The sequence below is a fragment of the Miniopterus schreibersii genome, assembly GCF_964146895.1.
Source record: "Miniopterus schreibersii genome assembly, chromosome: 17".
Lineage (NCBI taxonomy): Eukaryota > Metazoa > Chordata > Mammalia > Chiroptera > Miniopteridae > Miniopterus > Miniopterus schreibersii.
In genome coordinates this window covers 4608775-4634415 of record NC_138117.1, presented here as the reverse complement: position 1 = coordinate 4634415, position 25641 = coordinate 4608775, and the positions used below count along the sequence as shown (strand labels likewise).

General features: G+C 45.7%; 1 protein-coding gene across 1 annotated transcript in view; it reads right to left on the bottom strand.

The window, feature by feature from the left end:
• The window catches only part of SDC2 (syndecan 2), a 72540-nt gene extending 53451 nt beyond the window's left edge, over positions 1 to 19089 (bottom strand). The window contains exon 1 of the mRNA XM_081116972.1: positions 18474 to 19089. Within this exon, the coding sequence (XP_080973098.1) occupies positions 18474 to 18533 (60 nt within the window). The 5' untranslated portion in view covers positions 18534 to 19089. The remainder of the gene's footprint in view (positions 1 to 18473) is intronic.
• Positions 19090 to 25641: the final 6552 nt, after the last annotated feature.

Below are 25641 nucleotides of genomic sequence, written 5' to 3'. Positions count from 1 at the left end.
TCAAATTTTGCATTTTGTAGAGGACCTGGAACTAAAAACACCAGGAAGGTTAGCATCGAGGTGGGGTCCACAGAAATCCATTCCAAGATTTGTAGACTCTCAGCCTAAAGCAGCTATTATGCAACTTCAGTATGTTTAGACATTAAAATGCAGTAGGTGGGAACCAAGCATGTGCATTTTTAACAAAACACACCCAAGACGATTCCGACACAGGCAGGCTGAGGACAGACTCTCCACCCCCCTGGAGAGTCTCCTCTGGGCAGTCCCTGGGCTAATGAGCTGTCAATTGGCGAGTGTGGCAAGATCACAGTTGGGCAGTATTTTCCACCTGCCTCATAATAATTCCTGCCATCAATTTCATAGACATTTGGGAGATGTTCAAATTAGAAAATCTGTGGATAGATTACACTGAGTGAAATGTTAGCCTTTGGCAGAGGAGGTTCTGAGCTCCTTGGCACCCCCAGAGTACAGTATTTGATCTACTTCTAGCCTCATGATCTTTTCTGAGCGCATTCAGTTGCCCAGCCCTTAACAGAACTTTTAGCTTCCAGGACAACAAAACCATACACCCCGTGTGCAATATTCAGAGCCTAAAATGCAGGGGGTAGGGGGACATCCGCTGGGAATTGCCAGCCACAGAACAAGGACAGCTGGCCTTCATATCAGTTATTTCCTGTCTCTAACAGGTGGGCAGCATTTCCCCCTCTGTGAGAACTCTACCTCCTACTCCAACTCCTATTTCCCATACTCAAGAGCAGCCTCCGTCCTATCTGGGAGGAAGAAACCTGAGCTACCGCAGCTCGATGGAGTGGCATCTCAGAGGACATGGTTAGTCATGACAGATTACTGCATTCTAAGTGACAACTGTAACCAATTTGCTTGCTGACAAAGAGGAAGGGAGCAGAACAGAGCACAGTATTAAAATGTGGACTGGAATTTTTTAAACTTGATTCCAAGATAGTAGGTAGAAAGAAAAATTATTTAAAAAAAAAAAAAAGAGTGCAGCCATTAAAGAACTATATAGTATGTCTGGCTGCAAATGGGGAAATTGAGGCAAAAGAGGTTAAGTGGTTCATGCACAGGGAAAGGGCTCCTAATGTAGGGCCTTTCTGCCCATCATTTGTTTCAGTGGCATTTTCAAGATGGTCACTTAAGCCTCATATAGAAAGCTTTGTGCTATGACCCGTGGGTCATGGTGCTGATGACACAGCCTGAGAGTCCTTGTCCAGTCTAAGAGCTGGTTGGTGCATGTCGCAAAGTGGCAGAGAGGTGAATGCTTGGGAGGCTAAGACTTTCTCCCCCAAATGCTTGGGAGGTTGGGACAGTGGCCCCTTTCCCTCGTACGGGCTTGGAGAGTCTCTTCCTTCCCTCTCAAGTCCTTCCCCTTCAAGGCCCACACTGGCCTGAGTCTGCCTTACCTCCCAGTGGCTCACGCCAGTCAAGCTGACTGTTCTACTGATTAAGTACCTGTCGGGGCCACGTGAAGTGAGGGGCAATTTCAAATTCCAATAGTTACATTATCCCCTAAATTTGGCAAATAGAGTCCTTGCCATCAGCTTAACAAAAAGTGGTCCTGGAGTGCCATCCTCTCCTTCAACTAAGGCCACAAAGGGTGTCTAGTCCGAGGCGGACCAAGCTGATAGGGAAGGAAATAAAATATGTTAAGTTGCCCAGCACTCCCCTTCAAAATACTTTAAGAAGAGCAGACCCTCAGGTGAGAAGGAAGCCGTAAAGGTGAGCTAACCTCCTGGCAGCTGGTGCTCCGCACCCCTCTAACGATCCCAAGTAGGTGCCATCCAAACCCGTGTGTGCCAACCTCCAGGCCCAGCCCTCACTACTGCGAAGGGTCTATTCCACCCCTGACCGCCTTTCAGAAAGGTCTCCCTTCTAACCAGTCAAAATGGGTCTCCTTGGACGCTTCCAGCCTTCCAGTCAGGGTTATCCAAAACAATGTCAGATCCAGGAAGACCAAGGGTCAGGCATAAGTCTCTGCATAGAATCTTCCTGGCGCTTGTTAGATGATGATACTTTCCAGGAAATGTTTTTATGATTATTGTTTAAATTTCCAATAAAATAAAAACAGATCCTCTTGCACATATAGAATGCTGAAAGGAAGTTGTTCTATATTAAATAAACTAAAAGGCTCTACTCCTGAGTGAGTACTAAACATATCTGCAAATAGCTTATGGTATGGAATTTGTTTGAATCTTCTGGGTTTTTCTGTCTCTATTTATACCTCAAGGCACAAAATAACAAGAGCAGCCTGGTAGACTCACAGGAGTAGTTAATGCCCAAGGAGAAAAACAGCGAAGACCGGGAGGCAACTCACAAATGCTCTCTTAATATTTATTAAACCAACAATAGTGTTTTGGGTAAATCTTACTAACAAAATACACAGAGTTCTGGGCAAATAAAATTTTAATTCATTTATATCAATTGTGCTTCAATAATCTTCATTTTTATTAAAAGGATAATAAAGCCTTCGGTTTGGTTGAGAGGCTTGAAAATAGCATGTTATTCTGAATATTATGTATTATTTTTTGTCATTTAAGACTTCAACTCTTTTTTCTTTTAAAAAGCATTACATAGTGTGCATTTAGAATGCTCTGGTCACATATGAATATAAATCAACCATTTCCATCATTTCTTCTCCAGTCTGTGGAAAAGATATGCAGTCCTGGAAATCACCTCAATTCCTCCATGCAATGAGTAAGGTATAAAAATACATATTTAGAGGAAACAAACCCTTGAGAATGAGAGAGTAAACCTAAGTGCAATTTATCATTTTGTAACACTCATCATTTAATACATTGAAGGCCTCTATGTATTCAGTCTTTAGCAGTTAAAAATGCAAACAATGTCATTTAGAATATTTTATTTTTTTCTATTTTTTCTTCTTTTTTATTGAATTTATTGGGGTGACACTGGTTAACGAGAGCATCCAGGTTCCAGGCGCACAATTCCACAGCCCCTCACCTGTACACTGCACTGTGTGTTCACCGCCCCAGGCCCAGGCTTCGCCCATCACCATCTAGTCCCTCTACCCCCCTCCCCGCACCTCCGCAATCACCACGCTGCTTGCTGTCCATGCCCATGAGGTTTTTCTTTTTCTTTTTTGCTCAATCCCTCCACCCCCCACCCCTCCCCGTCAGCAGCTGTTGGCTTGCTCTCCGTGAGTCTATTTTGCTTGTTAGTTCATTTTGTTCATTAGATTCGCATGCGTGTGAAGTCATATGGTACCTGTCTTTCTCTGGCTTATTTCACTGAGTGCAATGCCCATCCATGCTATGCTGTCACTAAGGGGAAAATGTCCTTCTTTTTCACGGCCGAGCAGTATTCCACGGTGTAAATGTGTCAGCTTTTTTATCCACTCATCTCCTGATGGGTACCTGGGCTGCTTCCAAATCTTGGCTGTTGTAAATAAGGCTGCAGTGAACATAGAGGGGCATGTATTCTTTTGAATTAGTGTTTCAGGTTTAGGAAAAGCATTTACGAAGCAGCCAAAGATACACAAATTTATGTCTTCCTCGATTCATATTCACCAAACATTGAAATAAGGCATCAAAGGTACATTGCTACAGTCTCCTGTGTTTATTAAACTCACCAAATAAATTTTAAATGCCTTTTATCTAGTGTGCGCACAATCGTCAAATACTCCATACTCAACTAAGTTGATGGTAAATTCTCCCCCACTCCTGGCTTTAGTGCCCCCAAGTTCTCCCCTTTCCTGTCTAAGTCCAAATGTCAATTACCAAAAAGGTGAGGTTAAGCTCATTCTATGCTATACATGCTTCTATTTTGTCACTAAATAGACGTATAGGGGAGTTTTCACATGGATAGAGGGTAATGCCTGAACCCATCCATATCCAAGATGGGTCCTCAAGAGTGTGAGCCCTGAGGCAAACTGTGATGTGCACCAAACATCTGACCCCAGCAAAACCAGCTAAGGCGAAGATCAGGATTCACAGGAGTGACAGCCAGAGCACAGGAGAGGGGAGGAAAACACGTCCCTTCCAGACAGCATCCATTCTCCTCCTTCCATTTCTCTTTGGGGACCAATCCTTTCCTATCTCAGTCCATAGGATGCTGGCAACGCTTCCTCCACTTACAGTTCCAGGGATGTGGCATGTGATCCAGGCCAGAGACAGGCAGGCCAGGCCAACCCAGAGTCAGAGAGAAGCTATTCTCTGATCTCACTAGGATAGTTTGGGGAAAAGAAACTACAGCTGCTCACCTGGAGTTACCAGGCCCCACCACACAGCGAGAGGTCTCTTCTGATTGTCATTAATATCTAACATCTTCCCTTCTTCAGGAATACAAGCTCCCCAGATTTTTACTGGGTGCATGGCCACCCACATAGAGACTGCATTTCCCAGCCTGCCCGCACCCTGTGTGACCATGTGACTATGTTCTGACCAATGGGATTTAAGTGGAAGTGAGGTGCACACTCCCAGGCTGTGGCCTTAAAAGGAATGGGCATGTCCTCCCCTTGATTCTGTCTCCCGGCTGGGAGACTGTAATAAAGGCAGAGCCCTAGGTAAGGGCTGCATGTGAGCGTGGCAGAGCCATCCCACCAGCCGTCCTTGGACTTTCATGTCAAAGGGAAATAAAGCACCCACCTATTTTAAGCCACTCTATTGGGGGATCTCTTTTTAACAACAGGTTAGCTGTTGTAATTAGCATAAGGCCTGGGAGTGCATCTAACAACGGAAAGTTACTCTGAAAGATTGTAAAACCTAAGGCCTGAGAGCATTACTTAAGCCTCCAGATTCAGACAGACTACTTCTGGACGTCCTGATCTGAGCCAAAAGTTCCTCTCCATTGCTTACGCCAGCCTGACCTGGGGTTTTGCTGCCGCGTCTGAAAGTGTCTTACCTGCTATCCCTCACGTGGTAATGAATGGCTATAGGCCGCTGTTACCCCTCCTGGGCCTGGGTCCTTCTGAGTAGAAGCTGCTGGAGGCATCCTTTCCTTCCAGTGGCTGCTACGGAGTCAACACCAGGCAGAAGCCACAGCAGCCATCCTGCCTCCTCACAAAAACTTTTAAATTAAGGGCATTCTCGGGACTGACTCCTATAAGGAAACTCACTATTTCTATAAAGTATATAGTATTTTACAAACTTTAACATGCGTATGAGCCACTGGGATTCTTGTTAAAACGCAAATTACAATTCAGTTGTCTCAGGTGGGGTCCGAGATCCTGTATTTCTCCTAAGCTCTCAGGTGAGGCCCATGCTGCTGGGCTGGTGCCCACATTCTGGGGAGCAAGGTCCTAAAGTCAAGGCCTGAGCCTGGCTGCACGCTGGGGTCACCAGGGCGGCTTAAAAAACATACTCACATCCGGGCCACACAGCCGGGGGCTCTCGTTTTGACAGTGCCCGTGCCATCAGGGACGTGAACGGCTCAGTAATTCTCAAACTCTAGCAAGCAAAAGAGTTACTTTTTAAAACTCAAATTGCCGGATCCCACCCCCAGAGTTTCTGATTTGGTTGGTCTGGAAGCCCCTAAATCTGCATTTCTAGAAAGTTCCTAGGTGATGCAGATGCTACAGATCTATCCATACTTGGAGAAGGGCTGACCCTAATTAATGACCTGGTAACAGGCTTCATTTCTGCCTAGAACAAACACTTCTACCTGAAAACTGTATGATATCAATGCTCTGGAACAGACACATTTAACCCTATAGCCCCCAAATAATAAACATCAATGCTGCATTTTATTCTAGACCTTGAGACTTACTGAGTTTAAAAGCTTATGAATCATAACAACAAATGGCTCATTCTAACAGCTTGCTCAGAAGATCTTCCAACTCTGTTGTGGGACAGATAGATGTCGAGTAGAAGTCTCTATAAAGAGTAAGCATTTTAACGTTACCCCGCAGAGCAATTTTCAACAGCTCTGAGAACTCCAGAATTCTTACATAAGGGGATTTTTTCTTCCCTGAGTCTATTAAAGATATCCCCTTTTATTCAAGGGATGGAAAATTGTGTTTCAGAGTTGAGTGAGGGCAAACATGCTCCCAAATTAGATATCCGAACAAAGTAAGCTATGAATAGATTAGATAATGGGCTGCTGCTTTTTAGTGAAGCAAAAACTAAAGGCAACTCAGAGGCCTCATTCACAGGACAGCCTCGGGCACTCTCCTCACTGCAGCCGGAAACCGCCAGGTCATGGAATTAACTCGGCTTGAACCAGGCCCAAGGAGCTGCACTGAAGGGCAGTGGCAAGCAGAGGTCCATCATTAAGACACATGTGTAGGGCTCATACATGATCGGCAAATTCAGAAAAGTCCTAGAATACATTTCCAATCAGTGAAACACACAGTCTCTGAGCAAAGCACAAAGTGGGGCAAATCTAATAAAGCAGACCAAACAGGCTTTTCTGCAACGAGGCCGATAAGACAAGCATCCTTTGTTCCACTAAGGAAAGTTGTCCTTCAGAGAGGGAAATGTTTTGATTTTTTAAGATATCATCAGATAAATTTAACGTACACATATACATATAGCCTCTTCTCTGGTAGATCCTGGATATATCGCAACCCACAACATCAATATCAGAAGGTCACGAGCCAGCAGCGAAGGTGCCGAGGAGGGGAGAAGAGGAGCAGGCGGCCGGGAGCAAGCGCTCCCCGATTCTGCCCAGTTAGCCTCCGAGGGCAGCAGATCAATCCTGCGAAGCCACGGCTCTCCATGGGGCTGTGTCACAAGCAGGAGAGCACACGGCTGGAGATGACAAAAATCTTTCCTGCTAGACCCCCCTCTGAGCTGGGAGCGACCAGGCGCGTGGAGCAGAGCTGCCCCAGCCTCCGGAGTGAGGGTCACCTGGGGAGCTTTCAACAGCAGGGAGCTGGGCCCCAGCCCACAGACGCCGATTTCACTGGGGCCGGGTGAGCCAGGCTCAGAGAGCTTCTAGAATCCGCCAGGTGAATTTAATGTGCAGAAAGGACTGAGATCCTGGACTCAGAATATGCCCTTCACTACCCAGATGAGAACCTAGAACTACAGAGGTCTCAATGCCTCCTCTCTTCACCAAAGGAAAAAAGAGGAAAATATTCAGCCTCCCCCGCCTTTCCTATCTGGTCAGTGGCACCATCATCACGCTCCTCGGTCTCAGGTTCAAATCCTCCAAAGAGGATGCTTTACTTCTTTGATCAGCACATCTCATGAGCCATCCACTCAGTCAGCCTCGGTACTGAGGCTACTGCTGACTCCATGCTGGGCACTCTTCTAAATGCTGGGCATGGAGGAACCCATTCATCCTCATGGCATCTCTACTGTGGCTACTGTGACTAAGCCCATTTTACAGATGAGAACACTGAGGCGAAGAGAGACTAAGTAACCTGCCCAAAGTCATACCAATACTGGCAGAGCTGGAATTTACAGATTCCCATTAATTCTACTCCCTAGTTCTCCCATGACCAGCCTGAAGCTTATGGAGAGGGGCCATCAAAGTACTACGGCAAATGTTATAAAGAAATCAAAATATGGTGACCTATGGGCCAACCAATGCAAATGAAGGAACTAACACTTCGCTATTTGGGGCCGCACCCGTACAGACATTGAAAAGTGGTTATACATTTAAACACTGTCACTGCTTCCTTGAAAAAGTATAGTATCATGTCAGGACTATTTAAAGCTTGAAAAACTGCGGGTCTAACTCGTGCTGGGCCACGTGAAATGGAGCCTCACCGCGTTGGACCGCCTTGCAGGTGAGAGACAGTGAATGGAAAGGGCCTATCATAGTTCACTTATCAAGCAGATAAGTGAAATGTAGTTAATTTTTAATGTTACTGTCTTTCAATCAATTCATTTCTTAAAAATTCATCCCCAAAACTCATTTTCTGATCGATGACGACTCAGGTATGTTATTACACTAAGATTTACAAAAGCAGTGTTCAAGGAAAAAAAATGTTGGGAGAAAAGATGAACCTACATCCAACATTAGCAAAAACAATTAAGTGAAAAAGTGCTTTTACCTGAGCCATTAGGGCCTCCGACTCTCTTTTCCTGGAAAGCACTGTCACATTTTAAGTATAAAAACCCAAGAAATGCTCTTCCCTTAACCTACAATAGCAGCTATGTCCCTTATTAAATCCACATTCAATTCATGAGGATTTCGCTTCTGGTTTGGATTCTTATCTCCAGGAAGATTTTAGCTCCTTTGCTGCCCACAAGTCTCCAGACTCTTCCTAAGATTTACAAATCAACTTCACTCAGTCCCTGACCGCTCAGGGCCTTCCAACTCCCCGTGCTCTCGGCTCTCCTCCCCGAATTAGCCCAAAGATCTGCAGACAAAGGAGTTGGCTGGAGCACAATTTTCGGTGGAAACTGAGAAATTATCTAATCATCACCTTAAGTTATTCATTTTGCAGAAAACGCATTAACCGCATTGGTGCAGAGTATAGAACACAGAGTGCACGCTCATTTGGTACCTCAGGTATTCACCAAACACGTGCCCGGAGTAAGTTCATCTGGTGCTGATCGTTAACACGGGGACTGTTACATGGCAAGGAAAAAATGCTAACCAATCCGAAGGCCTCGGCCCAACGTGTCACTCTACCACTAACTGTGCTCTTGGACAAAGTAATTAAACCTCTTTGGATATGTTTCCTTTCAAAAAGTCAATTCCAGCTCTAAGCCATCATTACATATTGAAAACCCAGAATCCAAAAGAATATAATGGGAATCATCCCACCACTTGTATGCCTCTTTCATTCATCAGCTGAGAGTATTTTATCTTAACTCGTAACATAAGGCCCAGCTCTCACCTTCAGGAGCCCAGAGCTTCTAGAGTATGAAGAATTAGGCTGGTGAAATGTAAGGTTTCTTTTAACCCCGATACAAACATTGCCAGATTATTCAGGTTCTAAAAAATGCCTTGCTCACTGTATCTTCTGTACACCTTAACACTCGGAAGTCATTCCTTGGACAGCAGGTGGAGAAAAACAGAAAAAGAAAAGAAAATCAAGTGTCTTGGAGTCATCAATAGAATTCTGATTTTTCCCCAACACACTCTGCCACTTCGGGGAAGGTATGTTCTTGTTTCTCTGCCAAAGCAGTGACTTCTCTTCTACAGGTTCTTACCCCTCTCAGTTACAGTTCTTTGGGAGTTTTGATTGCTAGATATGTCTACCTAGACAAAAACAAACTGATGCATATTTTATATGATGCATATATATCTTATGGGGTCAACCCACCTCCAACTACCCTAAATAGTCAAAAGGTAGAAAACAGTTGCCTGAAGATAGGTATCGTGCCCTTGGTAAGTGTGTAGTGATGTGAGTTCACTATTTACTGGCTGACTTAGCAAATATAAATCAGTGTACAATATAAGATTCCAACTTGACCTTCTCTGAGAATTTTACGATTATAATCCCAAGTACATTATATTTTCAAGTCTTAACTAAATTTCCAACTTGCACAGAACTCAATGTTGAGCTTTAGCTGAGTGTAGCTAAGCTCCCTTGAACTGTGAGTCACTGCACTGCCTTTCTGATGTTGAAATACGATGATGGGGAAAGAAAAAGTGTAATTCAGCATCGCACTTTGCCTGGTAAAAAATAAATCGGTCATAACTTTGTGAAAATACGCGTCCTTTAGTGTCAAGGGTCAGAGTGCAGGAGAGAAACAAGAAACATACGCATACATATTTATGCATATATAAAAAATATTCCAGAATCACAAAACTTAAAAGCCAGAAGGAAAAAGAAACAAATGCATTTAAAAAACCTACGATGGGTCAGGTTTTGTGTTAGAAGTTTTCAATCATTACTGAGGCTAATCTCCAAAAGATCCAAACATCAAATTATTCTAATTCCCAGTTTAAAACTGAAAAAACAAGCTCAGGGATTATAAGAAACTTCCCCATGGTCTCGTGGCTTTTAGGGGGTAATACCAGAGACAGAATCCCAACCTATCTGATTCCCAAAGCTTCAAGGTTACCTTCTGCATTATCTTAATTTGGGAGGGCACACAACTGTAGCTCTTGGCAATGCTAGAACTACACTTTGTATGAATTAAAACCTACATATGTTACGATCTATACTTTATGGCACTGTCACACACCTGTCACCCATGTAACTAGAGACTGTTGCCTAACAACTCAGTAAACAGTGGCCTTCTGGTTCCCAAACATGTCAAGTGAATTGAGCCTTCGGCACAGATGTACTAACCCTAATATAGTAAACCTTCAGTTAACCAGAAATGAGAGGCCCTTCTATTAACATCTTCGTGAACTTTCACCAGATGCTTTTCTGCATCTGTTGAGATGGTTGTATTGTCTCCCTTAAACTGAATAGCTGAGTGTTTTTCTGATGTTGACACGTTCCTTGAAAATACCCTGCCTGGACCCATCGTTCTCTTCATAAGCTGCTGTGTTCAGTTTCATGACATTCTATTTAAAATGCTGGCATCCAGGGTCACAAGCGAAGTTGGCGGGCAGATTTATTTTCCTGTACTCTCCTTGTCTCCTTTTGAGAGTACTGCTAACCTCAGAGAATGAAAAAGAATAGCCTTCTGTCAGTCTCTGAGCTCTGGGACAGCTTACTGTCTGTTCTGAAGACTCAGCAGAACTTGTAAAACTGTCTAGGTCTGGTGCCATTTTTTTAATTGAGATTTTTTTGGAGATAATTGTAGGTTCACATAAAAGTGATAAGAAATACGCAGAGAGGTCTCGTGTGCCCTTTACCCAGTTTCTGCGAATGGTAACATGTTATAAAACCATAATAAATATATCACAACAAGAATACTGACATTGATGCAGTCTACCCATCTTATTCAGAGTTCTCTGGTTTTACTTATACTCATTGGTTCGCGTGTGTTTGTGTGTGTGTATCCACTGCTATCCAATTTTATCACATATACAGATTTGTGTACATATTTATACAGTATACATATATGTATATATAATTTATTTAATATAACCAAAGTTTTATTTTACATAGCTTTATATCCAACTTTTTGTCCATTGCAAACAGTTTCGACGTTACGAGCATCCTTCAAATACATTTTAATGCTGTATCATATCTGATGTATAAATTACAATCTTTTATTGAACCATTATTTCTGTACACTCAGGTTGATTCCAGTTTTTAACTATTGTAAGTAAGGCTTCAATAACCACATTTACCCAGCTATGATTATTTCCTTTGGATAGATTTGTAGAGGTAAAATTACTGGAAAAGATGGGTTTTTCACATCTTAACACTTGCAGATTCATCCAGTCCTAGTAAGGTACCTTTCACGGGCCAGAAATAATCCATGACATATTCTCTCACATCTCCCACATTTAGAGAAAAGCTGAGTACAAGCATATATATCCCTAACATGTCAACATAGAACTAGCCCCCCCCCAAGTAAGGGAGGGGAGCCCCAGTAAGAAAAAGCAGGCTGGGCCATGCATATCCTGGGCCCTGCTCTGGGCTGGAGCTCAGGAGATCAGCCCATTTAGTGTGCCAAGCCCCGACCCTTTAGGGAATCAGAAAACCAGGAATTAGAGTTACAGCAGCAAACACGTAACACAGGCATGAAAAGCTTCTACCTATTTTGTCTCACATAATCCTAAGAACCTATTTTCGGATATTCTGTTTTACAGATGAGAAAGCTGAGCATGGGAGATTAAGAAACTTGCCCAAGGAGACACAGTTAGTGGACTCAAACCCAAGCCAGTCTCGCCTCCAGTGCCCAGGCTCTGGGCCCCTCTTCCTGCTCGCTCAGAATCTTGCTCCCGTCTCCCCAGCACTTACACTGGCTCCAGGGCCACATGGAGGAAGCAGAGGCAAGGTGCCAGTTCAAGGCCCCGCTCTGGAAGTCCAGGGCAAGGCCAGAAACCGAATGAGAAGCCTGAGACCCCTCAGTAACTCACCTCTGCCTTAAAAAGCCCTCCAAGTTACACGTCTGGTGTCTTCTATCTGCAACGGAAGTGAATCCCATCGCATCAACCAGTCTTGATGCTACACTGGCTTATATCAGAAAATATACTGGAGAATGGTGGACACTGGATCACGAACATTCCGGGCAACGTGTATAATCCTAGCACACAACAAATACTCAGTTCAAGATAACTAATTAATCAGCTATCAGAAACGGCTCAATGTTTCTGAAGAGTGAGTGAACTCCTTGCTTCAATAATAAAATAGTATTTCACAGGAGCCTAAAAAATTACTTATTGGTTAGGTTAATCATACCATTTCTCTAATCATGCCCTGAAGCATACAGAAAAAATCAGTATTAGAGACAGAAAACTTCTCCAGTTCATTCCATCCTTTAGATGGTTAAGGTCCTTGGTGGACTAAGACAGTTCATTAAATGTGTGCAAAACCTTACTTTTGCCCTAAATATTGTACAATTATTTTTACAGCCTTTACATTTAATAATAAATCACACACAAATACATATTTAACTTTTTACTCATTTGGGGGTAAGAACTTGAAAAAAAATACCTTTCCTTTCATAATTGATATCTTTTCTAATCAGTCATTCTTATCATGATCAAATTCTATTGTACATACCCCTTTACTATCAGCACTATTTGTATTTAATACACCTGTATCACCACAAGAACAGAGACATCAAAATGCTTCGTAAAGGGCATATTTACTGCATCTTTGTGACATCTGTCACAAAAGAGATTCAACAGCAAAGGAAAGAAATGTGAAAACATGTCTTCAGTGACATTTTTCTAGAGCGTGGAGTCCAGGACCATGAACCAGCTCTTACTTCACCGACGGCGGCCCGCGGGCCTCACTCTTGATGTGAAGTTCAAACGGGAAATCTCTAAAGACTTCAAGCTCCTCCCCTTCTCTCAGTCCTACCAATTCCTCGAGGTACCTGAGAAAAACAAGTATTCACAATTCTATCCAACAGCATTCTTTCCTACCCAGAGGCAGTCACCCCTCTAGCCTTGTTGCTAAAGCTAACGCTGCCCTAGAAACAGATTTGTCAAAACCCAATGAAGATTTTTCATAGTATGGCCCAAAGCTCAAATTGCTGCAAGGAGAAATTTCATGCATGTCTACCCCTAAACACAAGTGCTCCCTTTCTAGGCCCCCAGCTCCCAGCACTCCCTCACCACCCCTGCCACCTCCTTCTGATGACCAGAGGCACGTGACAGACACTGAACTCTCTCCTTCCACCCTGCTGGGATCTCAACCCAGCCAGAGAGAGCGGGAGGAGGCCTGGAGGCACACTGAGCATGCGGGGACTTGACGTCAGTGGCTGGTTTATTCTTCTTACGCCAACACTGCAATACGTCAAGCTGAGGTCCAGAGTCAAAACTGTCAAACCAGCTCAGGTCCACCCCGGGGGCTGGATTTAGCTGACCCCCGAGCACACAGCCCAAAGCAGCCAGAGGGAAGCCAGCTGCATCCAGCAGGACCACCAACCCCACCGCCCTGGCCGCAGGCACCTGCGCTTAAACAGCAACATCAACAGGTGTTCACCGCAGGCGCAAAGGTGTGGGGACAAGGGCCCTCCCCTCAGGTGGCGCCAGCCTCTCTGGGATGTCAGAGGAGACCTTAGGAACATCTTATGCGGCTCCCTGGTTTGAGTCAAAAAAATGAAGGGGAAAAAAATCACTTAGTACCTCTGTGCCTTCAGCACCATTCCCACGCTCCCTCAGCTGATGCTCACTACAGTCATGCTGCTGGGGCATTCTTAGGTATAATTTATACACACATGTGTGGTTTTTAAGTGACTCAGAGTTTAGGGGCAAAACTGAGTAAGTGGCAGAGCACCAGCACCTGAACCCAGGCTTTTCCCCCTCCCACGCCCAGCCCTTTGCACTCTACCCTAGTCCCCTGTGACACAGAGCCACCTATTGCTGGAAGCCCTGGGGCTAAAACAAGGAGCTTGGAATCAGGGGTGAAATGTTGGACCCAGAGCAGTGGTTCCCACAGGTGGCTGATTCATTACAATCACCTGAGATGCTGCATAAAATACAGACCACGATGCCCCCTCTCGGGTTTCTAATTGTGTAGATCTGAGAAGGCCCTGAAATCAGTATTTTTACACACTCACAGTGATTCTGATCATCAGTGTGCCTGACTGTTTACAGAAAGGGAAAAACAAGGGCTGGTCGTTCATGTTAAGCTATTCGGAGATCGGATTTGAAGCAACAGAATGTAAAAGGAGAAACAGTGAAGAGGTCACATCCCGGGAGCATTTAAGACAGCGAGGCCTGTAGGCCGAGGCCCAGAAACACAGCTGAGAGTGATCGAGGGGGTAATAAGCCAGAAGGAGCAATATTAGGGAATATCTTATAAATCTGTGGAGGTATTTAGACTCCACCCCATGACAACAAGGAAACACGGAGTTTATGGGGCATGGGCAATACCATCAAAGTGACACAGGAGAAATCAAACAGCAGATGAGCATCTGGGCCAGGAAGGGCAACTACAAGGCTGTTGACAGGAAGGTATGAGCTGGCAAGGCCCCTGAAGAGAAAAAACGGGAAGGGAAAACTCTCTGGATCACTAAACTGAGAACTCCCAAAAGACAGAGGGTTTTGCCTGGTTGCTCACTGCTTTATCCTGAGCATCTCATAGGGGCTGAATAAGCATGTGTGGAACCAACATGTACGTGGATTGAGAGGCCAACTAGACATGTAAGTCAACAAAGATAAATGAGTCAAGGACATCTTCAAGATCCAAATCCAAAAGACTGCAATTAACAGATGGTGCAGGCACAGATGGCTATAAAGTTAAGTAAGAGTAGCTTGCTTTCATTACTCTGGCTCTTCCTTACAACTTTATTTTGGCTGCTGGTCCAGGGAAGAATCAGGTGACTCTGAGATGCTCTAATGTACTGTCAACAGTGGCATGAATGGCAAGTCTTCTGTTTTTGGAAGAAGGAAACAATGGGTGAGATCTTTGAGTTTGATTTTAGGAAATGGAGGAGGGCCAATCTCATGAGAATCTAAACGCAGGTGACATTCCTCACATGACCCATTGGGTCACTGCCAGCTGACGTCAACAGCACAGTGGCTTGACCAGACTCCCTATAAATCTTAATGACAAAGGTGGCCAAGCTCTATGTGGCTGGGTCAGCCTTGGGGGCCTTGTCAACTTGAGAAGACTCCAGGCCACCTACAGCTGGCCAGTCAGGTCTCAGAGTGGGGGGGGGGGGGGGTTGGGAGACTTAAGAACTAGTCCCACCTGGAAAAAAAACCTAGATGAGTCTTTGAAATCCTTTCCAAACTAATGGTTATTCAATGCATCATTTGAGTGATGTTACACAGTCTTTCGAAAGAGCACCATCAAAACTAGGTGTACCAGTTTCCAGAAGTAAGGGTTGTAGGGCATACTCAGATTCCTTCTAGGACACCCGTCTTCTGCAAGTCTGATCTTATAAGATCTTTCCCTTTTTATGCAATCCTCACCGGAGGATTTTTTTCTCATTGCTTTTCAGAGAGAGTGGAAGGGAGAGAAAGAAAGAAACATCTGATGGGAGAGAGACATATTGATTGGTTGCCTCCCGCAACCGAGGTACGTGTCCTTGCTTGAAATCAAACCCTGACCCTTCAACCCCCAGGCCGACGCTCCAGCCACTGAGCAAAACCGGCTAGGGTAGATCTTTCCTTCTTAAGTGGCATCTACCTACTGCTAATATCCAACTAACAGAGAAAGAGCCCTTGTTTCTATAAAATTTCCCAGCAAAAGTAATTTGGATCATTTACTCGAACAGCCAACACGTATATTTTTAAAGCACTGCAAAAGGTTATATTGTTCAGATTTTATTTTTCCTTCTAATGCAACCTTTCCAAAGCCCTCTTTTCATCACACACAGAAAGGCAACGCATGGGTCCCAATGACCTGACAGTTTCCTTGAATTTCCACACATCTGAGTATGTGTACAAAAATCCCACCAGTTCAAAACACTTCCTTTTTAAAAACACATTTCCACTTCCAATTATGCATTCATAACAGTCTGCAGCATATTACTTCTAAAGCTACACAGAGAGGCAGCCGCGTATCAGCACTGCCACACTCAGTCCGCTTTTCCCCTCGCACGGCGTTCTCCTAACCTGCCCGTGGCGAGTATAAAAGCATCCCCTCCAACAGGCTGTCCCCGCTGTCCCCAGCGTCCGTCAAGGAAGGACCACCAATTCCTTTTCACAGACAGCTTTGAGCCCTGGTTCCTGAGAATTTTTTATTTTTTATTTTTTTTACTCTTGAGCTTAGTTTAAACGGAAAAATTCACTAACTGCAGACATCCTTCCTTCCTTTAAAAGAGAGGCTTTACGCTCAGAAGATCAGTACTTCCAACTCCCAGGAAACGGCAGCGGTTTTCACATTTAAATGCGAAGTACTGGAAATAATGTGCTACGTGTGTAATGGCTAAAAGTCTAAAAGTTAAATCTTTCTACTTTGCATACATTTATGTGGATGTACATGAAACAAACACAGACTTGAGAAGGGCTGACTCGCTGCCTGACAAAGATTCTCTCTAGTCTCCAAGTTCACATTTAAAAAATATCTAAGCACCCTTCTGGATGATATTCCAATGACTGCAAATAGCATCTAGCACAGCACAGCAGCTCACTCGGAAAGTATCCAATTCTGGTTGGAAATGAGAAATATTAGAACCCCAAAAACGAGTTTGGGGGAAAGGTGCCAATGGGGAGGACAGGTACAGTTCAGCCAGAAAGCTGCACAACTGTCTGACTTGTGCAAAAAGCCAGAGAGGCAGAAGACAGACATTCTTTTTCTAGAATCCCCAAACAGTAACATTTCTTAGTAAACCCCGGGCCAATCTCAGCAGAAAAGGGCCTCCTGAACCTGCAAAGCGTTTCGGGCAGCCTTCTCTTGGGAACCTTTCAATGTGGTTCTTCCTTTGCCCTGTTTTGCAACAAGATGCCCACTAACGTTTTTCTGAAATAAACTGAGAATCTCTCCCTTTTTTTTGTGTACAACAAGCCAAAGGTCACAACTGGCTGGGAGACTACCAATCCCAATGGATTCAAGATCATTTGCCAAAGAGAAATCATACTGATCAGGCTGGGAGTTCTCTTTCAGCCTGAGCACCAAGTACTCAGCTCTTCTGCACAGCGCACAATTGCTCCGCCCGCTCTCCAAGCTCCAGGACCCTTTGGGGACCTGCTAGCCCACGCAGAGGCTCCCACACTGATGAAAACGATCCATCTGCTGCTCAGTGCCAGAGGTTTCCCAATCCTGAGTTGCCTCAACTCGAAACAGGGAGAAAGGGGAAGGAACACTGCAGAGGGGCGGGGGGAACGCACACCCCACCCCGAAAGATGGCATTATTTGTTGGGAGGGACACCTCAGCTCCTTAGAAATGGACACAGTATTAGGTGGCCAGGGAAGGAGATGTGGGGAACTGGAAGGAACAGAGACAGCTGCAGGCCCCCACCCGAGACCCCAGGCGGCACGGGAGCTGCAGGCATACCCGGGGGCGGCGGGCTTCCACCGAGCCCCACGGAGCGCGGGCGCCCAGGTGCGCGCCGCCGCCCACCAGGTGAGGCCCAGGGGACAGTCCCCATTAGAGGGCGCTCTCAGGGCGGCAGGGAAACAAGCTCCAGCCACCGAAAACCACCCGAAGGAGGATCCAACTTCCCACCACCGGGAACCAAGTGCCCGCAGCCTGCGGGGCAGGAAAGAGGCTCCTCCGGCCTCCCGCACACCCCGCCCGCGCCCCGAGCTCCCCGGCGCCCCACGGCCCCGCGGCGTCCCAGGCACCCCGCCACGTGCAGCTCGCTGCGCCCCAGTGCAATCAGCATTAGCGTGTCCTCCTGCCCCCCAAGAGCCCGCGGGGCCGCCCTCGGTCCTTCCAGGAGGAGGGGGTTCGCCGCGGGGCCGGGGTTCCCGCAGGCCGGGCCCCGGCGTGTTGCGGCCGTTTGGCGCACCCCCCGCAGGAACGCGGCCGGCGCCTCCGCGAGCAGCGTTTCCACGTAGTGTCCGCTCCCTCGCCCCAGCCACGGGGATCATCAAACAAAAGAACTTCTGCAAACTTTCCTCTCCCAGCACTCGGGGCTTCCTAAAATCAGGGCCGCCTCCGCTCAGAACCTGCGCTCAACCGGGCAGCAAAGCGGGCGCGGGGAGACGGGGTGCCGACGCAGGGACCCCGAGGTTTCCTGGCCGCCCCTGGGTCCGGAGGAGCGCGAGGAGGGGGCCCGTTCCTCCGCGAGCCCTGTCCGGGCTCCGGTCCCCGGCCACCCTCTCCCCTCCGCAGGCCAAGAAGTTGGTAGTGACTTCAGGGGCCTCTGCGGTGTGACAAATCTGCGACCCTCGCGCCCTCCTCCGCGGGGACCGCGGGGCAACTCCAGCGGGCAGGGAAGGGGGCGAGGGCGGGGAAGCGGGCGCATTTGCTCCAGCAGATCCCCGGGGGCCGAGCGCCGCGGCCGGGCGCCTGGAGAGGCGAGAACCCCCGGCGGTGCTCCCCGACTCCCACGGGCGCTGCGCCCTCCGCGCCGCCTCGATCACCCCTAAACGGCGCGCGCCCCCCGCCGGGCCCACTCACCGACTCCGCCGCCGCGCAGGCCACCAAGCCCAAGGTGAGCAGGATCCAAGCTCGCCGCATATTCCCCGGGGACGCGCTGGGAGCCGCCGCTCGCCAGGAAGCCTCTTGTCCAGCACCGGGCGCAGCCCGCGAGGAGGGACCCGGGGCAGGGCGGCCGCGGCGATCGCGGCTCGGGCTCGGGCTCGGGGGCTCCGGCTCGGGGCTCGGGGCTCGGGGCCGCTCGCCGCCTCCTCCTGCGCCTGCTCCCCGGCCCTCGGCTGCGCCCCGGGAACGCGGCGCCTTCTCACTTGTTGGTCTCCGCACTCCGGCCGCCGAGTGGCCGCTCGGGGGAAGCTGCTCCCCGGACCTCCCCTTGCTCTGCGGCGGTCCTGCTCCTCCCGGGCTCCCCGTCCGCGTCGCGGCTCCGCTTCCCTTCCCGGGGAGTCAACTGGACGCCCTGGAACGCGGCTGCGGCTGAAGTTCGGGGGCAGAGCGGCGGGGGCGCGCTCCGCGCGGCTGGAGCTCGCGGCGAGTCTGGCGAGGAGCGCGGCGCGGCGCGGCTAGTGGCTCGGCGGCTGCGCCCCTCCTCCAGCCGCGCCGCCCCGCGGGTCCTCCTCCCGGCCTCGCCTCGCGCTCCCCCGCCTCCTCCCTCCTCCCTCCCTCCGTCCCCCGCTCCCGCCCGCCCGAGCCGGCTGCTCCGGGCTCCTGGGGCGACTCCCCGCTCAGCCCGGGGAGATCCTGCGGGACCCCGCCCGGGTGGGCAGCGCCGGGCCCCGCGCGCGCGGGCGGCTCGCCCGCAGCCGGCCCCCAGCGCCCCTGGCTTCCTCGCGCCCCTTCCCTCCTCTCCCCGCGCGTCCTCGCTCCCTCTCCAAGCCCCGCGCCCCTGGCTGCTCTGGGTCGTGTTCTCTTCGCTTTCATTTTTCTGGAGAAAGATCGATGGAGCAGCGAGAGACGTCTGTAGCTTCTCCGCCCGCGAGGATGAGAGCAGGAGGGGAGAAACTGCTCTGGGAGTTGGGAAAACACACCAAGTGTATACAGATGCCTGCTGCAAGCAGGGGGCAGTGGGCAGACAGCTCCGGTGCATGAGCTCGGTCATTTAAAAGCTAAGACAATACAGGTAAAAAACGTGTATTAAAAGTATTCCCTCCCCCCAGTCCCTCGCCCCCCCCCAAAAAAAAGAGAAGTGGAGGAAGACTCCTGCAAACCCCAAATGCAGCAGCTTCAAAGCTCCTAATTTCATTAAGGGCTTAGATACCATTTCTGCCTCACACGCTGTTTAAGCCCCTAAGGCGTTTTATAGGCTTCGTTTCAGCACAGAGGTGTTAACATTTGGAAGCTACAAATAGGGGAATTTGATGAAAAATTGGATGGAGACCCTGAATAATAACAGATTTAAGAGGACTTCAAAGAAAAGAGGGATAGAGTAATTTCTAGTTGGAAGGAAATAATGAGCATGTATTTCCCGAATGAAAGTAATCAATCTGAAGTCTTGTTGCTTTTTTTCCAATTCCACATCAAGGGTGTACTGCAGAACAGGGCAAATGCACATCTCCCAGCTTCTAACACTGTTTTTCCGTCTGACTTACGGGGTAAATGCATTATGGAGCCGTTCTGTTTCTAAAATGCCGGCTCCAGGAGACCAGGGACCTTTCTGTCCTGTCCACCACTGTTTTCTCAATTCTGGTACCTAAGACACAATAAGTATTTATTGAATAAATTTTGATCTAAAACTCAATCTGTACTGCATAAGAGCTGTGACCCTTGCCCTGGCCGGGTGGCTCGGTTGGTTGGAGTGTCCTCCTGTGCACCAAAAGGTTGCGTGCAGGTTCAGTGGCCGGTCAGGGCACCTACCTAGGCACCTACCGAGGCACCTACCTGTGCACATACTGGGTTTGATCCCAGGGCAACCAATTGATGGGTCTCTCTCACACCCATGTTTCTCTCTCTTCCCCCTCTCCCTCTACTCTCTCTGAAAAGCAATGGAAAAAATACCCTCCAGTGAGGATTAAAAAAATAAAAGATGCATAGATATAGATAGATAGATGATAGATAGATAAATAGATGATAGATAGATAGATAGATACATGATAGATAGATGATAGATAGATAGATAGATAGATGATAGATAGATAGATGATAGATAGATAGATAGATAGATAGATAGATAGATAGATAGATGATAGATAGATAGATAGATGATAGATAGATAGATAGATAGATAGATAGATAGATAGATAGATAGATGATAGATAGATAGATGATAGATAGATAGATAGATGATAGATAGATAGATGATAGATAGATAGATAGATGATAGATAGATAGATGATAGATAGATAGATAGATAGATAGATGATAGATAGATAGATGATAGATAGATGATAGATAGATAGATAGATAGATAGATAGATAGATAGATAGATAGATAGATAGATGATAGATAGATAGATAGATAGATAGATGGTAGATAGATAGATGATAGATAGATAGATAGATAGATAGATGATAGATAGATAGATAGATAGATAGATAGATAGATAGATAGATAGATAGATAGATGGTAGATAGATAGATAGATGATAGATGATAGATAGATGATAGATACTAGGATACAGTAATTTTTTAACTTAACGTTAGAATAAAATACAGCCATACTCTAAGTGAGAATTACAATGTCTTAGTAACCTTTTATTGTAATAACTCTCACGGTGACTATTTCAGGGGAAACATCATGTAAACCAAGGAATGTTTGCATTTAACAGACTAGAAACTGATAACTCGAGGAGTTTCCATCATTTGTCCAAATTGACCCAACTAGTGAATTTTAGATCCAGGATTCCCAGCCCAATGTGTCTGGAGCTTTTGAAAGTTTTCTGAAATCTCTTCCATAAACTCTTCTTGGCTGGAAATGGAAAGCACTGAGGACGTTTCCAGTTTTGTCTTTAATGTGTCTTCTAGTTACCATTATCTTTTGTATGAACGCAGCTATCTTCTTTTCATTTATTTTTTCTTTTGTTTTTGTTTAATTATTTAATGAAAACCTATGAACCTGCCGTGCACTCTGATAGCTACAAATAACCCCCAAGTTAAACTTACCTCTGTGCTATCTTCCTCAGCTCCGGAAGCAACCACTATCCTGAATTTTGGGTTTATCGTTCTTTATGTATGTGTACACGGTGTTCCTTAGTTTTGCGTATTTTATATCTCAGTCACGCTTTCTCGCGCAATATTATGTCACTAAAACCCCTCCACGGTGTTGTGGGGAGTTAGAGTTCACTCACCCTAGTAGGTGAGTATGCCACAGGACAATCTCTCTAGTCTGTGAACGGTTGGGGGTTTTGCTAGTCCCCAAAATCTGAGCGTTCAGGGAGCGCACAAGTGTATGCCCAGGAACAGAACAGGTGAGCCCTGAGGTGTGACTTAAGGAGAGAATGCCGGATTGTCTTCCAAAATGAATGCAGCAATTTATATTTCTACCTGAAGGGTACAAGTGGTTCTGTTTAGTCACGTTCTTTCCAATATCTGATATTGTCAAATTTCTTAATTTTTGCTGATTAAATGGGTATAAAATGGAGCCTTGTAGTCTTGATTTGCATTTCCCTTTTTGCTAATAAGCTTCAGCATCTCTTCAGATGTCTTTTGGCTATGTAGTTACCTTTTGTGAAACGCCTCTTCATTTTTTTTGCTTATTTTATTGATTGTCTATGTCTCATTAACTTGAAGGTGTCCTTTAAACTCAAATAACAATATTGTCTGTTATATGTGTTACAGATACCTCCTATCAGTTTATCACTTAGCTTTTCACTTGTTAAAGGTCTTTTCTGATGAGTAGAAGTTCTTTGTTTTAATGGAGTTGACTTTCTCAAGTTTTTAGTTCATGGCCAGCACATTTTGAGGTACTATTTAAAATACTCATGGTCAAAAAGATATTCACCTATACAACTCCGAAAGTTTTAAAGTTCTGCATTTGACATATCCATCTTATCCATATGGAATTGATTTTTGTTTGGTATAAGGTAGGGATCTAATAAATTTCTTGTTTTCCTTTCTAGATAACTGTATCTGTCTTCATTGTCTTCAGGCAGGAAGAGTGACAGAGAGCCTCAGAAGAAAATCTCTCAATGCATATATTTCTCATTGAAGTCACAGAGGAGAAGGCCCTGTCTCCCATCTGTGGGGACACAAACCTGATGTACTGCCTGGAGATTTATCACTGGGTTGCAGCAGTGGGAAGAGACTTCAGAGTTATATAATCCATCACTCAGCCTCCAGAGATGCTTCAGCTGAATCACTCAGGGCAAATAAGTTCTGACTCAGTTTAAGGTATCTCTGGGAAAAGATTTCTCATTCCAACCCTTGCTGGTTTTTATTATGAAGTTTCACCTCTGCTTAGTCATAGAATCATATTCATTTCCTTTATGTGGAGCCCTACTGGAAAATAATTTATAATAATAATATGCACATGGATCACAGATCTCCCCAAAGATCATAATCTCAAATTAATTTTAATTAGTATTACAGATAAAGATTTTGAACCCAAGTCCATAAAAGTACTGGCCTGAAAACATCTGCCTCTCTTTTTGACCTTGTCACAATATGCTGTGGTGAAGGCAGGGATCAGTAATAGCATAGAGAATATTGGTGGTCCTTTCTTTCCATCAAAAAATACTGCATTCATTTAATTTTAAGTTTAACCCAGTTTATTTTAGCCCGAAGGAGTCTAGGGGAGGGAATGGAGTTAGAAAAGGTAATTATTTTAAACAATAACCACCACCACCACCACCAAAAATTGAATTACAAACAATGAATTTAAATCTAATCCTGAGGGTGTTGTCTTTTTTTTCTTTTTTCCTTTTTTTAACTTCTTTAGGTAACAGGGAAACAGAACAAGAAAGGTCTTAAAATTCGAATACCCTTGGGTAGATAGTTCATCTAGTAATAAAAATGTTGTGTCTTCGTATTTGTAAAGAATTAAGAGAAAATAAACCAGGAAACTTATCCAAACCTGATCATTCTGAGAGCGGCCATAAATTATTTCATCTCTCTCTACTGTAGTCTGGTGCTCTTCTTTCCTGATGAAATTTTCTCCTGAGTACCTGTCACTTCGCTTCCTTTAACACTGTCCCGCAGATCCTTTGCCAGAGGCTAAAGGATGCTGTCCTGAAGGGCAGGGTTTACTTCTAGCTTAGCGGTCTCGGGGTGGAAATCCAAGAGGCGAGTCGTGAGGGCCCGTGCCAGCTTGAGGCCGAAGCTGCTGCTGGAGCTGTATTGCTTTTATGGACAATTCGAAACAGCAAAACACATTCGGGGGCGGGACTGGGAGAAGATGTATAAACATTTAATCTCCTTTTAGTTAGAAAAATCTCTTACATAGTGATGTTGCTAATAGCAATCTAAATGAAGGCTTAATTGAGGCTGGTGCCAAAACCATTGAAATGCTGAAATAGACTTTAAAACTCTAAAACTGGAGCCTTGGTGGGGTGGCTCAGTTGGTTGGAGCACCATTCCGGATGCAAAAGGGTTGTGGGTTTGATTGGGTTCGATCCCTGGTCAGGGTGCCTACAGGAGGCAACTGATCAATGTTTCTCTCTCTCTCTCTCTCTCTCTCTAAAAATCAGTAAACATATCGTTGGGTGAAGATTAAAAAAAAAAAAAGCCCTCTAAAACTGGAGGCTGCATTCTCTGACAATTAGTAAATGCACTAGAAGTTATATTTCTCTTTTGATTTTATGTTCAAAGACCTGTACTCACAGCTTTTCCCCCATTAAACTGGAAGCTATACAAACTCTTTTGGATTCAGATCAAAGCGTTCTTGGTTTCTCGCTTTGCCTCTTCCATGAATATGATGAATTTTGAACAAATCACTCTATGTTTCGTCTGTTTTTGTTACTATATTAAATGGAGACGACCAACACATTTTACAAGGCTTTTGTTAGAAATAAAAATAGCTCAGTATGATTAACTACCACAGGCTATGTTTACACACAACTCCTGATTTCCCCTTGAAGTAATTTGTAAGGCATCTGGGTTCTGGTCTAGCTCCATCCTTGGCTTAGAACTAAAAAGGGCAAAGCAAAGAATTACGGAAAAGACTGGATGAAAGTCCCGAAGCACGTGGTAAGTACATTTTTAAGAGAGAAATCAGAGGAAGGAGTGAAAGTACCTTCCTGTCCTTATTTTTCAGGTTTCAAAGGATTGTCCTGGAGACGCCCAGTGCGAAAGTGCCGGGCGCCAGTGCAGATCCTGTGAGCAGCAGAGGGAAGGAGCACCTGTGTCCCAGCCTTTCCAGTGTCCCTCTGCCGAGTAAGCGCCTCTGGTCCAGGGGCGGCCAGCTCGGGGACAGTCCCCACGGGTCAGCTTCTCGTGTTTGGTTCCCACACTGTCTGCTAAGATAAGAAGGCAGGAGGTAAAGAAGCCATGGGTGGTGGGAAGTCGCTCATTACCATTTTTCTTGCCCCGCTCAGTGGCAGATGACTGGTCACTGTTGGTGGCTTCTTCCACTGAACACTTTTATATCCTGGCAAGACACTGTTCTTTAGATTTATTATCTGCACCTCCACTGGGACTTATAGCCAGTGTCTTTTTTTCATTGAATCGATATGAATTATATTCTTTTAACTCTCAGAATAGCTTGCCATGTCCATAGTTCTTTTGTGAAAAAGAAAAAGAATGGGGTAGGAGTTTTCTTGGATAGCGGGGAAGGTGGGAAGGAACATAAACATGTAAACTACAGAAAATGGAACGGAGTAAAATCATAAAGCACTGAGACACTATGGCATAAACGCTTACATATTAAGCAGTAAATCACCTAAAGGTAAAATAAAGCAAAAAGATGATAGTATGAACTGCCGAGATGTCTCAAAATTTAATGGTTTATTTGGTCTTTTAAAAAATATATACTCAGGGAAAACTACAAACATAATTTTGCTTCTCTAAGTAACTTTTTACTTGGTTTCTATGTGCAATAAAAATTTGAGCTGGTAAGTTTTACTTTTAAGATTGAGGACATAAGGAAACCTTAAGGGGTAGAAGTGTTATTGCTTTGGAGAGAAAAAAAAAAAATTGGCTTTGTGACAACTCCGGTTGGACTGAAAATAGCATTACACATTCTGTGCGCATAGGACACAATGACATCTGAAGGTGGCCGATGAAATGAAGCCTAGTCTCAAAGTGTGCCTTTTTGATTAAA